At 44.5% G+C, this 14163-nt stretch overlaps 1 protein-coding gene across 1 annotated transcript in view; it reads left to right on the forward strand.

Moving 5' to 3' along the window:
* The window catches only part of MAP3K11 (mitogen-activated protein kinase kinase kinase 11), a 45545-nt gene extending 36782 nt beyond the window's left edge, over positions 1 to 8763 (forward strand). The window contains exons 7-10 of the mRNA XM_070766042.1: positions 1022 to 1148; positions 4281 to 4372; positions 6491 to 6865; positions 7481 to 8763. Coding sequence (XP_070622143.1) covers positions 1022 to 1148; positions 4281 to 4372; positions 6491 to 6865; positions 7481 to 7926 — 1040 coding nt within the window. The 3' untranslated portion in view covers positions 7927 to 8763. The remainder of the gene's footprint in view (positions 1 to 1021; positions 1149 to 4280; positions 4373 to 6490; positions 6866 to 7480) is intronic.
* Positions 8764 to 14163: the final 5400 nt, after the last annotated feature.

Raw genomic sequence — 14163 nt, forward strand, 5'->3', positions numbered from 1 at the left:
AACTTATATGGCCATTCATGTAGGGACTGATAGGATGTCTGTAACTCAGGGTTGAACTTTGGGGGGTCCTTGATGCTCTCCAAGCTGGATTGTTTTCTTGCCGACCTTTCATTACGCAACTCGGTAACAACATCAGTGCCAGAAGGGAGGAGAGTTTGGTTTTTGTAAGCATCGTTGGATTTACCAAGTTGGGTAATGAAATATTCTCAGAAAGCACTAAGGGAACCACAGTTGTTTTCTTCTTGTTGTTGTTGTTGTTCATCCTGTTGTTGTTCTTGTTCTTGTTGTTCTTCTTCCTCTTCTTCCTTTTCCTCTTCCTCTTTTTCTTCCTCTTCTTCCTTTTCTTCTTCCTTTTCTTCTTCCTCTTCTTCCTCTTCCTCTTCTTTTTCTTCCTCTTCTTCCTTTTCCTCTTCCTCTTCTTCCTTTTCCTCTTCCTCTTCTTCTTCCTCTTCTTCCTTTTCCTCTTCCTCTTCTTCCTTTTCCTCTTCCTCTTCTTCTTCCTCTTCTTCCTTTTCCTCTTTCCCTTCTTCTTCCTTTTCCTTTTCCTCTTCTTCCTTTTCCTCTTCTTCTTCTTCCTCTTCTTCCTTTTCCTCTTCCTCTTCTTTTTCTTCCTCTTCTTCCTTTTCCTCTTCCTCTTCTTCTTCTTCCTTTTCCTCTTCTTCTTTTTCTTCCTCTTCTTCCTTTTCCTCTTCCTCTTCTTCCTTTTCTTCTTCTTTTTCTTCCTCTTCTTCTTCCTTTTCCTCTTCTTCTTCCTCTTCTTCCTCTTCTTCCTCTTCCTCTTCTTCCTCTTCCTCTTCTTTTTCTTCCTCTTCTTCCTTTTCCTCTTCCTCTCCTTCTTCTTCCTCTTCTTCCTTTTCCACTTCCTCTTCTTCTTCTTCTTCCTCTTCTTCCTTTTCTTGCTTAACGACAGAAAGTTTGGGCTCAATTGCGGTCGTAAGTCGAGGACTACCTCTGTATCGCGGGTGATCAGAAGTGTGCAGTTTGTTTCATTGTCCGTTCTTTCTATCTTTCCTTCCCACAGTGGAACCGAGTGAAAACGATCAGAACTGGAATCGTCAACCGCCCCGTCGGGGCGATGAGACTTGGAACGGCCACACCAAGAGCCCGGGCTCCCCTAAGATGTCGGAGGGCAGTACGCAAAACGGCAGGTAGAGAGGCATCTACCTCACCTTCTTCCCCATTGGTCGGGGCAAATCCCCTTCTACCAATTAATAGGATTCTTGTAGCTCCGTTTAGGGCAGGGAGGGTGGACCCAAAAAGGTTTGCGTCCCAAAAGGGTGTGAGCATGCTAGCATGTGTCCACATCCATTCTTTCTCCCCCCACACATCACATCATAAAATTGCTATGGGTAAGAAATCCTGCATTCAGTTTTGTTCATCACACTATAAAAACAGATGCTCAGGTCACTTGACAAGTTGAAACTAGTGCCAGAGCAGAGGAGTGATTGACGAATCAATAAAGCCAGAGTTCCACACTCCAATTCCGCACAGCCTTTTCCGGCTTGAATGTCACAGAGTTCACAGAAAACAAACCACGCTGCTCAATTGTCTTTCTTCTTCCAAAACGCGAACGATAAGCACCCACGCCCAGCACTCCAACCCTCCCTTATTTATCAGGGTTTCAGCAGCGTAATTAAACTCTGACCGGCTGCACTCCGTTTTCTGTTTTTACGCCTGCGCAGCTGTTCCTGCCTTCCCAATATCCTGCGTACGCGGGGATTCAAGATAGGGTTATTCATGAAGTCTTCCCCTTCTGAGTCTGAGGACCCTCTAGCTAGGGGGACTAGCTGGTGAGCTGGCTGCGCCCATTCCCTTGTCTGTCTCTTCTCCCTCACTGCCTTCCTCTGCTTGTGATTCAGCTTCACTCTCTGAGGCAGCTGGCAACCAGACTGGTCTGCTATAAATAGAGGACTCCCATTGGTCCACATCAAAATCCTCAGCTACAGGAGCTGGCCTGGAGCCAACCACAACACGGAGAATCTAGAAAGAGTGCAAAGAAGAGCAACCAGGGTGATTAGGGGCCTGGAGGCTAAAACGTACGATGAACGGTTGCAGGAACTGGGCCTGGCTAGTCTACTGAAGGGAAGAACCAGGGGAGACCTGACAGCATCTTCCCATATTTGAGGGACTGCCACAGGGATCAAGCTATTCTCCAAACACCCTTGAAAGTCAGACAAGGAAGAATGGGTGGAAACGGAACAAGAAGAGATTAAACCTGCCAATGAGGAATTTTCTGACAGCGAGAACAATCGACCAGCGGAACCAAAGTTGCCTTCAAAAATTGTAGGCGCTTCATCGCTAGAGGCTGGACTTCAACTCCCAGAATTCCTGAGCCAATCATGCCAGCTCAGGAACTCTGGGAGTTGAAGTCCACATGTCATAGAGGAGCCAACTTGGCCTACCCCTGGGCTAGACTGGCATCGGTCAGAAATGTTGGAAGGCCGTGATGGCGAACCTATGGCACACCCGCAACAGGTGGCACATGGAGCCATATCCGAAGGCACACAAGGCGTTGCCCTATGTTTCCTCGCAGGTGTGTGCTAGCCAGCTGGTTTTTGGTCTTCAGGAAGGCCATTTTGCCCTCTGGAGGCTTCAGGAACCTTTCCCTGAAGCCCTGGAGTGCAAAAAAACCCGCGCAAACGGCAAAATTTTGGGAAAATGGACTTCTGGTTTGCCCGTTGTGCTGTTTTTTGCACTCCGGAGCCTTCAGAGAAGCTTCCTGGAGCTTCAGAGTGTGATAAACAGCACAACGGGCAAACCAGAAGTTCATTTTTCCAAACCTCCGGTTTGCCCATTTGGCCGTTTTTTTCACCGTGCCAGGCTTCAGTGAGGCCTATGCGTATGCCTGCGACAAGAGGGGAGATTGTGCGCATTGACAGCGTGTGAGGGGGTCCATATATCTCGGGGAGGAGGATATGGGTGCGGGACGTGCACACATGCTAGCAAACATACACACCCCCTTTGCTGCCAACCTGCCTTCCATTGAGGACTGGTATACTGCACGAGTGAAAAAGAGGGCGGGGAAAATATTTACTGACTTCTCGCATCCTGGACACAAACTGTTTCAACTCCTGCCCTCAAAATGTCGCTCACCAAGACAACTAGACACAAGAACAGTTTTTTCCCGAACGCCATCACTCTGCTAAACAAATACTTCCCTCAACACTGTCAGACTTTCTACTAAATCTGCACTTCTATTCTACTAGTTTTTCTCATCATTCCTATCATCCTTTTCCTCCCACTAAGGACTGTAACTTGTTGCTTGTATCCTAAGATTGTTATTAATATTGATTGTTTCTTCATTGCTTATTTGGCCCCTATGACCATCATTAAGTCTTGTACCACATGATTCTTGACAAATGTCTCTTTTTCTTTTATGTACACTGAGAGCATCTGCACCAAGGCAAATTCCTTGTGTGTCCAATCACACTTGGCCAAATAAAGAATTCTATTCTATTCTTCCAAATTGGGAAATCAGATCCAGGTTTCAATTCTTCAGACAGCAGCATTGTGGTTGAATAGAATAGAATATAAAATAGAATTCAGAATAGAATAGAATGGCATTGAATAGAACAGAAAAGAATAGAACAGATAATAGAATAAAATTCTATTCGCCATCACTAGCGTAGGGGTTGGACCAAAAGATCTTCCAAGTCCTTTTCAACTCTGTTAATTTGTTTGAAGTGAACAGCACACCCTGAGCATCAGAATAAAAATGGAGAATACAGTGTTCCCTCGATTTTCGCGGGATGCGTTCCGAGACCGCCCGCGAAAGTCGAATTTCCGCGAAGTAGAGATGCCGAAGTAAATACACTATTTTTGGCTACGAACAGTATCACAAGCCTTCCCTTAACACTTTCAACCCCTAAACTGCAATTTCTCATTCCCTTAGCAACATTTAGATTATTACTCACCATGTTTATTTATTAAAGTTTATTTTTTTAAAAAATTATTAAAGGCAGACAAAAGTTTGGGGATGACGTATGACGTCATCAGGTGGGAAAAACCGTGGTACTGTATAAGGAAAAAAACAGCAAAATATTTTTTAATTAATATTTTTGAAAAACCGTGGTATAGCCGTTTCGCGAAGTTTGAACCCGCGAAAATCGAGGGACCACTGTATAATGGAGAATCTCAGCCACCCAGAATCACAAAGGATTAGGAGGCATATAAATCAAATAGATTGAATTAAGTTAAAATATTTTGGGCAGTGTCAGGGAGTTCCACAGACCAGAGATGTCAGAATTGTCACCCGGTCCTTGTTTCTCTCCATGTGGCAGGAGACGGTCCCGGCCAGAAGAAACCACGTGGTACGTAGAACCGTCCGGTTCCCCTGTCCACTCACAGCTCCATTCTCAGCCCAGCCAGAACGGTGAGTCTCCTCTCCTTTGGATCTGTTTCGGTTAGTGGCCGTTCCAAGTTATAACAGCCCCTGAAAAACAGCGGCTGATGACCATTTTTTACACCTTATTTACTACCACACTGTGGGCGTGGCTTATTTTGTAGGTGTGGCTTGCTGGCCATGTGACCAGGTAGGAGTGGCTTGACGATCATGTGACCAGAGGGTGGCTTAAAGGTCATGTGACTGGCTTAAAGATGGCCAACTTGACATCACTCACATCAAGGGTTTATTATTTATTTTATTTATTAATTGGACTTGTATGCCACCCCTCTACGAGGACTCGGGACGGCTCATAATATTAAATAAAACAATATACAATGGAACATCTGAAATCCAATTAATATAAATGACTAATCTAAGAACCATTCTTAAAACCTTAAAAATCATTCGTTTAGATTCAAACAAGAAACATACATAGAAACATAGAAGACTGATGGCAGAAAAAGACCTCATGGTCCATCTAGTCTGCCCTTATACTATTTTCTGTATTTTATCTTAGGATGGATATATGTTTATCCCAGGCATGTTTAAATTCAGTTGCTGTGGATTTACCAACCACGTCTGCTGGAAGTTTGTTCCAAGGATCTACTACTCTTTTAGTAAAATAATATTTTCTCATGTTGCCTTTGATCTTTCCCCCAACTAACTTCAGATTGTGTCCCCTTGTTCTTGTGTTCACTCTCCTATTAAAAACACTTCCCTCCTGAACACTATTTAACCCTTTAACATATTTAAATAGTGTTCAGGAGGGAAGTGTTTTTAATAGGAGAGTGAACACAAGAACAAGGGGACACAATCTGAAGTTAGTATATACAATATGTTTGGCTTAGGGTTAGGGTGCCTGGCCTCTCCTCGCCTCAAAGAGATATATATTCTATGAATGAGTGGAAATTAAAAATAGTTAAAAGTATATAAATACTTTGAAAATGAAATAAATAGAAAATAGATGGTAGATACCCAGATGACAAAATAAGAAATGATGGCAGCCCTAGATATTAATGTAACAGAAATTTAATTATAAAATAATCTATATTATTTTGTATATTAAATTTTTATTTAATTTAATTGTTGGAGTGATAGAAATTCTTTTTTTTCTTTTTAATAATTAAAAATATTGAAAGAATGTTAGATATTGAAGTTGCAATTGTTCTCTTTTTTGGGGGGTTGTTTAAATATTTTTACCTGTCAATTAATTTAAACGCTGGAAGGATGAAGTTAGGGTAGTTGAAACGAAAATAGAAAGCAAAGAAGCTCCATTAAGTATATAAATGATATGCAGATTTTGAATATGTATATGGTTAGGCATTGGCATTGTGTTTTTATTCACGTAAGTGTAAGTAAGTTTGATTTACTTGGGGTTATATTCTGTTGTTTAAGTGTTCCCTTTATTTATTTTTTTGAGCAGTGTATATTAGAGAAAGAAACAGACCCCAATCTATAGGCGAATAATAATAATTTTATTTTAAAGTGGAGAAAAATAAATAAAAACCAAAAATTATATATATATATAAAAAAAGAGCTGCTTAATCTATTTTTTTTTTCATTCTGGAAGCCCATCAGCCTGAAAAGTGAGGGTAAATATACTGCTCAAAAAAATAAAGGGAACACTCAAATAACACATCCTAGATCTGAATGAATTAAATATTCTCATTGAATGTTTCATTTGCACAATAGCATGTGAAATTGACTGTCAATCAATGTTGCTGCCTAAATGGACAGTTTGATTTCACAGAAGTTTGATTTACTTGGAGTTATATTCTGTTGTTTAAGTGTTCAATTAAATTATTATTTTTTTGAGCAGTGTATATTAGAGAAAGAAACAGACCCCAATCTATAGGCTAATAATAATAATAATAATAATAATAATAATAATAATAATAATTATTATTATTATTATTATTATTATTATTATTTCTTAGATTTGTATGCCGCCCCTTTCCGAAGACTTGGGGCGGCTCACAACAACAATAATAACAATGTTACAATGGAATAACAATGAGAGGAAACCCAACCCAATCCCGGATTTAAATTTGAGTTTAATTCCATTGAATTAATTGAATCTTCTTCTCGCTCTCTCGTCCTTACTAGGCGACGTTCCAATCATCTCGGCAGAAACCGAGGACCAGACACTGGAAAGGCCGAACGGGCCCCGGCTCATCCAGAGGGTTTTACTCCGGGGTTCAGCCTTGCTGGCTTCCCTGGGCTTGGGCCGAGAGTTGCCGGCCCCCTCTTCGGAGGGGCCCGTGGATGGGCCAACGTCCAGGAAGGCGGCGTCTCCCCGAAGTGACCCCAGCACACCTGCTCTCCAGGTGGAGCCCTGCAAGGAGGAAGCGGCCACGGAACTCCTCATTGACCTGGCCTCGGTGGGGGGGGACAGGACTGTGTTGCCCCCCCTCTGGATACGAGAGTTGCCCCAAGTGCCACAGGTCGCAGAAGGCCAGACCACCAAGCCCCCAAAATGGGGTGAGTGGCAGAAGCTCACCCATCTTAAGGGATGGTGATTAGGGGATTCTGGGAATGGAAGCCCACCCATCTTAAAGCATGCTTATTGGGGGATTCTGGGAATTGAAGTCCACCCATCTTAAAGGATGCTTATTGGGGGATTCTGGGAGTGGAGGTCCACCCATCTTAAAGGATGCTGGCTGGGGGATTCTGGGAATTGAAGTCCACCCATCTTAAAGGATGCTTATTGGGGGATTCTGGGAGTGGAAGTCCACCCATCTTAAAGGATGCTGGCTGGGGGATTCTGGGAGTGGAAGTCCACCCATCTTAAAGGATGCTGGCTGGGGGATTCTGGGAATTGAAGTCCACCCATCTTAAAGGTTGCTGGGTGGGGGATTCTGGGAGTGGAAGTCCACCCATCTGTAGTTTAGTTGCCCCCGAATGTTTTCCCTGGACCAGGGCTTAGGCAAAGTTGGCTCTTCTATGACTTGTGGACTTCAACTCCCAGAAGTCTTGAGCCAATCATGCTAGCAGAGGAATTCTGGGAGTTGAAGTCCATAAGTCATAGAAGAGCCAAGATTGCCTAGCCTTGCCCTAGACCAATTTCAACTTTGCTCTCTCCCTCTCTTTCCGCAGATGGCGCTTTCCTCTCTCCCTCCTCCCCCCGCAGCCCCCGCTCCCCCCGCCCCTCCATTCACTCCACCCTCATCTCCCGCCCCCGGCCCTCCCCTATCCGCAACCGGATCGACCCCTGGAGCTTCGTGTCGTCGGGATCCCGCGCCTCGCCAGCCGTCACCCCGGTCCAGTCCCCCCGCCTCGCTCCACGTCAGCTCAAACCACTCGGTCCTGAAAGCACCAACCCTTTCGGGCCACCCGCTACGGATCCCTTCACCTGGGCAGGGGACTTTCCAGCGCCCGCCATCGACCCTTTCCTCCGGACCTCCGCGCAGGCCGCCACAGAGACGCTCAGCCCATCGGTTTTCTGGACCGCCAGACCATTCCCAACCCCGCAAGAGGACTTGCCCGCCTCGTCTTGGTGGCGGGAGACCTCCTGCCCCCCGGGAAGCGCAGTCCACAAATGACCAACGTTGTTTCCAGAAATACTGCCCGCCAGGCTTCACGTGGCCCGTCGCGTGGCCAAAGATCTAAGGACCACAGTCTGCTTTCTATAGGAAAGGGCATTTTTTTTAACAAAACCCAGGGGGTGGACACGTAAAGAGGCGCTAACTTCCCCCCACCCCCCTCTCCACTATGCAATGAACACTAAGCTGTGGAAACCAGCGGTGGCTCTCCTTGTGGTGCCCTTTCCCCCTTTATCATCCTGGTTCCCCCTTAACAGGCAGCTATCTGGGTTCTTGCCTCTGTTCCCTTTCCCCTCATGCCGGGTGGGGGATCTTCCCCATTTCATGGGGGGGGGAATGACCCCGGGATCGAGGAAACCCCCCCTCGCACGGTCCTGGTTAGCTTTCCATTACCCCCCTACCCAAAAAAATATTCCAGCCGATTGAGGCCTTTGCTCAAAGTTTGTATTTTTTTTGCACACCAACAGAGCCAAGGATCAGAGGGGCTGGGGAACAAATTGAAGGGGGGGGGCCTTCTCCGTGCAGCCCCCCTCTCCAGCCCTCATCTTGAGGCCAAAGTGAAAAGCAGAGGAAATCCCCCACTCGGACGAGGCACTCCCAAGCACTTTGTGTGTGCAATTCTACTGTGTCTTCTCTCCCCCTACTTGAAATTCACTCAAGTGCCAGGCTCCCTCTGCGCCGACCTACTCCTACTCCTCCGTATGCACGTATAGGCACACACTCCTGGGAGGAGGGAGGGTAGGCGGTGGGGCAGCCAACTGTTTTCCGGTCCGTCCCAGCACTGGGCGGGCCGAGCCTGTGAAACGAGACCAAATAAACCTCTGGATATTATTGCCATTCGGTGCAACGTGTTTGAGAATTCGGATCGCCCGCACTTGCACACACACACACAAATTGTGGGATTGCGCATGGTTGCGCGCATAGATGTTGGGTGGCATCTCGTTGCAATAGCAGTAGCATTTAGACTTACTGGTATATTAATTATTTGTTTTTATTTATTTATTTGTTTGTTTGTCTATTTATTTATCTATTTATCTATCTATCTATCTATCTATCTATTTATTAGACTCAGGGAGGCTCACAACAATAACAAAGACAATGTAAGAACAAATCTAATAATCTAAAAAACACTAAAAACCCTATTATTAAAAGCAAGCATACACACAAACATACCATGTATAAGCTGTATAGGCCCGGGGGAGATGTCTCAGTTCCCCCATGCCTGACGGCAGAGATGGGTCTTAAGAACTTTACGAAAGGCGAGGGTGGGGGCAGTTCGGATCTCCGGGGGGAGCTGGTTCCAGAGGGTCGGGGCTGCCACAGAGAAGGCTCTTCCCCTGGGTCCCGCCAAACGACATTGTTTAGTCGACGGGATCCGGAGAAGGCCAACTCTGTGTGACCTAACCGGTCGCTGGGATTCGTGCGGCAGAAGGCGGTCCAGGAGATATTTTGGTCCGATGCTATTATAGATTATCTCTATATTAATTTATTATCTATACTTGCATATATTTAGAATACTTGCAAAATAACCTTAACACTAAAATATACTCAAAATATACGGTATATACCACTTCGCAGTACTTTTACAGCCCTCCCTAAGCGGTTTATAGACTCAGCCTCTTGTCCCCAACAATCTGGGTCCTCATTTGACCCACCTCGGAAGGATGGAAGGCTTAGTCAATCTTGAGTTGGTCAGGATCGAACTGCTGGTAGTGGGCAGAGTTGGCTTGCAATGCTGCTGCATTGTAACCACTCAGAAGAATGGGAAGGAAGGAAGGAAGGAAGGAAGGAAGGAAGGAAGGAAGGAAGATGGGAATGAGAAGGGAGGGAGGGAGGGAGATGGGAATGAGAAGGGAGGGAGGAAGGAAGGAAGGAAGATGGGAATGAGAAGGGAGAGAGGAAGGAAGGAAGGAAAGGAAGGACGGACGGAAGGGCAGAGAGACAATAGCGATAGCACTTAGATTTATATACCACTTTACAGTGATTTACAGCTCTCTCTAAACGATTTACGGAGTCAGCCTCTTGCTCCCAACAATCTGGGTCCTCATTTATCAACCTTGGAAGGATAGAAGGATGAGTCAACCTTAAGCTGGTCAGGATCGAACTGCTGGCAGTGGGCAGAGTTGGCTTACAATACTGCATTGGAACCACTGGGAAGGGAGGGAAGGAAGGAAGGACAATAGCACTTAGATTTATATACCGTTTCACAGTGCTTTTTACAGCTCTCTCTAAACAATTTACAGAGTCAACCTCTTGCCCCCAACAATCTGGGTCCCCATTTTACTGACCTCAGAAGGATGGAAGGCTGAGTCAACCTTGAGCCTGGTGAGATTCGAACTGCCAAATTGCAGGCAGCAGAAGTAGCCTGCAGCACTGCACTGTGCCACCATGTGGCTCAAAACCACATTGCGCTCATTCCACCCTCCGCTTATACAGGTAGTCTTCAAACTTACAACACTTCATTTAGTGGCCATTCCAAGGGCACTCGAAAAAGGAACTTAATGACCGTTTTTCGCAGTTACGACCCCAGAATTCAGAGTCTTGGCACAGCTGGTTCATACTTACGACTGTTGCTGTGTCCCAAAGTCGTGTGATTCCCCCTTTTGCAATCTTCAGAAAAGTTGATGACGAAGCCAGATTCATTTAACGACTTCAATCAACTGCAGGAGTTCGCTTCACACCTGTGGCAAGAAAGGTTGTTACAATGACACAACGACTCACTTAACAAATGTCTCGTTTCACTACCGAAACGTCGGGCTCCTTTGTCTTAATTCAAGGACTTCCTTGTATGGGCAAACGTGAGGGACTAGCTCCTTTATCTGCAGTGGATCATCTCTGATTTCGGAAAAACCAGGATTTCTGTTGCTTAAAATAAGCCGTTGTTAACTTTGTCCTATTTGATTTTCTCACTTTTTTTTTTGCTGTGGTTGTTAAGTGAATAGCTCAATTCACTTAGCTTCACCTGAGCCTGCAAATCCATTTTAAAAAAATTAATAGGACTTGGGGAAAAATCCCTGACTTTTTTTATTAAGAGTGGAAGGTTTGCTCTCTAATGCTTTAAACCAGTGGTCCTCAACCTTTCTAATGCCGCGAACCCCTTAATACAGGTCCTCATGTGGTGGTGGCGCCCAACCATAAGTCGAGCACCAATTCTCCCAACAGAGCTTGAAGCTGATTGGCAGGAAAGTCAGAGGGACGACCCTGCTGTCAACGCTTGATTGGTCGGATTGTAAAAATACGTTCCAATAGGCCAGAATTTATTTATTTATTTTATTTATATATTAAATTTGTATGCCGCTCCTCTCCGTAGACTCAGGGTGGCTCACAACAGTAATAGAAAACAATATATAATACAAATCTAATAATTAAAACTAAAAACCCATAATTTAAAAAACATGCAAACAACATACCAAACATAAACAGTATAAGCCTGGGGGAGTTATCTTAGTTCCCCCATGCCTGGCGGCAGAGGTGGGTTTTAAGCAGTTTACGAAAGACAAGGAGGGTGGGGGCAGTTCTAATCTCAGGGGGGAGCTGGTTCCAGAGGGCCGGGGCCGCCACAGAGAAGGCTCTTCCCCTGGGACCCACCAAACAACATTGTTTAGTCGACGGGACCCGGAGAAGGCCAACTCTGTGGGACCTAATCGGTCGCTGGGATTCGTGCGGCAGAAGGCAGTCCCTGAGATAATCTGGTCAGATGCCTTGAAGGGCTTTATAGGTCAAAACCAACACTTTGAATTGTGACCAGAAATTGATCGGCAACCAATGCAGACTGCGGAGTGTTGGTGTAACATGGGCATACCTTGGGAAGCCCATGATTGCTCACGCAGCTGCATTCTGCACTATCTGAAGTTTCTGAACACTCTTCAAAGGTAGCCCCATGTAGAGAGTGTTATAGTAGTCGAACCTCGAGGTGATGAGGGCATGAGTGACTGTGAGTAATGAGTCCCGGTCCAAATAGGGCCGCAACTGGTGCACCTGGCAAACGCCCCCCTCGCCACAGCTGAAAGATGTTTCTCTAATGTGAGCTGTGGATCGAGGAGGACGCCCAAGTTGCGGACCCTCTCTGAGGGGGTGAATAATTCCCCCCCCCCCAGGGTTATGGATGGACAGATGGAATTGTCCTTGGGAGGCAAAACCCACAGCCACTCCGTCTTATCCGGGCTGAGTTTGAGTCTGTTGACACCCATCCAGACCCCAACAGCCTCCAGGCACCGGCACATCACTTCCACCGCTTCGTTGACTGGACAGAGCAGAAGCTTTCGTTCCTAACACCAGGGGAAATTTGTCTTGTGAAATGGTCGTTCGACCCCCAAAATTGTCCCGACTCCCAAGTTGAGAACCACTGGCTTGAAATTTGCTTTTGAACGCAGATCACATGTCTTCCTCCCTTCGGTGAGCGGGTAAAGAAAAGGATATGCTTGCAACCTGATAAGGAATTCACCCCCCTAATTTATGCATCTTTTTTTCTATGTAGCAGCTGGCTATCTTCTTCTTAACCAACTTTCCATGGTATTCTGAAAGGTCCTCGGATTTTTTTTTCCCCTCTAAGGAAGAACATCCGCCTGCACAACCATTGTTCTTCTAATATCAACATAAAACTTATCAGGAAAGACTTCATGAACTCGATCTGTATAGTCTGGAGGACAGAAGGGAAAGGGGGGACAGGATCGAAACATTTAAATATGGTTAAATAATATTTAACCATATTTAAATGTTTATTTAAATAACCTTATTTAACCATATTTAAATAAACATTTCTATATGGTTAAATAAGGTTCGGGAGGGAAGTGTTTTTAATCGTAAAGTGAACACAAGAACAAGGGGGCCCAAACTGAGGTTAGTTGGGGGGAAAGATCAGAAGCAACGTGAGAAAATATTTTATAAAGAGTAGTAGGTGCTTGGAACAAACTTCCAGCAGACGTGGTTGGTCAATCCACAGGAACTAAATTGAAACATCCATCCATCCTAAGACAAAATACAGGAAATAGTATAAGGGCGGACTAGATGGACCAGGAGGTCTTTTTCTGCCGTCAATCTTCTAGGTTTCTAAGTAAACATTGATTAGTAGAGAGGAATGAATACCGCCCGTATAGAGAATACTACATCTAAAATATTGATGCAGAATATACAATATTTTGTCCAGTTTTTGTTCATTGCACCATAAAAAAAAGGTGCCGAGACTCTAGAAAGGGGGCAGAGAAGAGCAACAGGGATGATTAGCGGTTTGGAGGCGAAAACATAGGGCAGCAATTTATTTATTTGTTATTTATTTCATTAGACTTCTAATTTATTTATTTTATTTATTTATTTATTATTTAGATTTGTATGCCGCCCCTCTCCGCAGACTCGGGGCGGCTCACAACAGAATAAAACAATTCATAACAAATCTAAATTGTAGTTTAAAATATTTTAAAAACCCCGAAACGTTTTTGCTTTGTGTGCCAAAAGGGGGTGTACATGTGTGTTGCCCTTTTCGCATATACACAATTCCGCCCCTGTCGCGGCGCATGCGTACAGGCCTCACTGAAGCCTGGAATGGTGGGGGGGGGAAAACAGGCAAACAGGAAGTGCAGAAAAATGGGACTTCCGGTTTGGCCATTGGGCTGTTTTTCGCACTCGGGGCTTAAGGGAAGCTTCCGTGAAGCCACCGGAGGGTGAAAGGGCCTTCCCCAAGGCCGGAAATCAGCTGGGTAGCACAAGCATCTGTCCCGGAGCTAACATAGGGCAACATGTGCTACTTGTGGCATGCGTGCCGTAGGTTCGCCATCACTGATATATGCTCTTGTGTTTAAGTAGGAGATTGGACTAGAAGACTTCTAAGGTCCATAGTCCAACCTCCTGTAATAATAATAATAATAATAATAATAATAATAATAACAACAACAACAACAACAATAACAACAACAACAACAACAATCTTTTGTGCTTACGCAGGAGATTGGACTGACATAATAATAATAATAATAATAATAATAATAATAATAATAATAATAATAACAACAACAACAATAATTTTTTGTGCTTAAGCAGATTGGACAAGAAGACCCTTAAGGTCCGTAGTCCAACCACCTGTATAATAATAATAATAATAATTATTATTATTATTATTATTATTATTATTATTCTACGGAGAGGGGCGGCATACAAATCCAATAAATTATTATTATTATTATTATTAATAATAATAATAGTAATAGTAATAATAGTAATAATAATAATAGTAATAATAATAAT

Source organism: Erythrolamprus reginae, chromosome 13 (assembly GCF_031021105.1).
Source record: "Erythrolamprus reginae isolate rEryReg1 chromosome 13, rEryReg1.hap1, whole genome shotgun sequence".
NCBI lineage: Eukaryota > Metazoa > Chordata > Lepidosauria > Squamata > Dipsadidae > Erythrolamprus > Erythrolamprus reginae.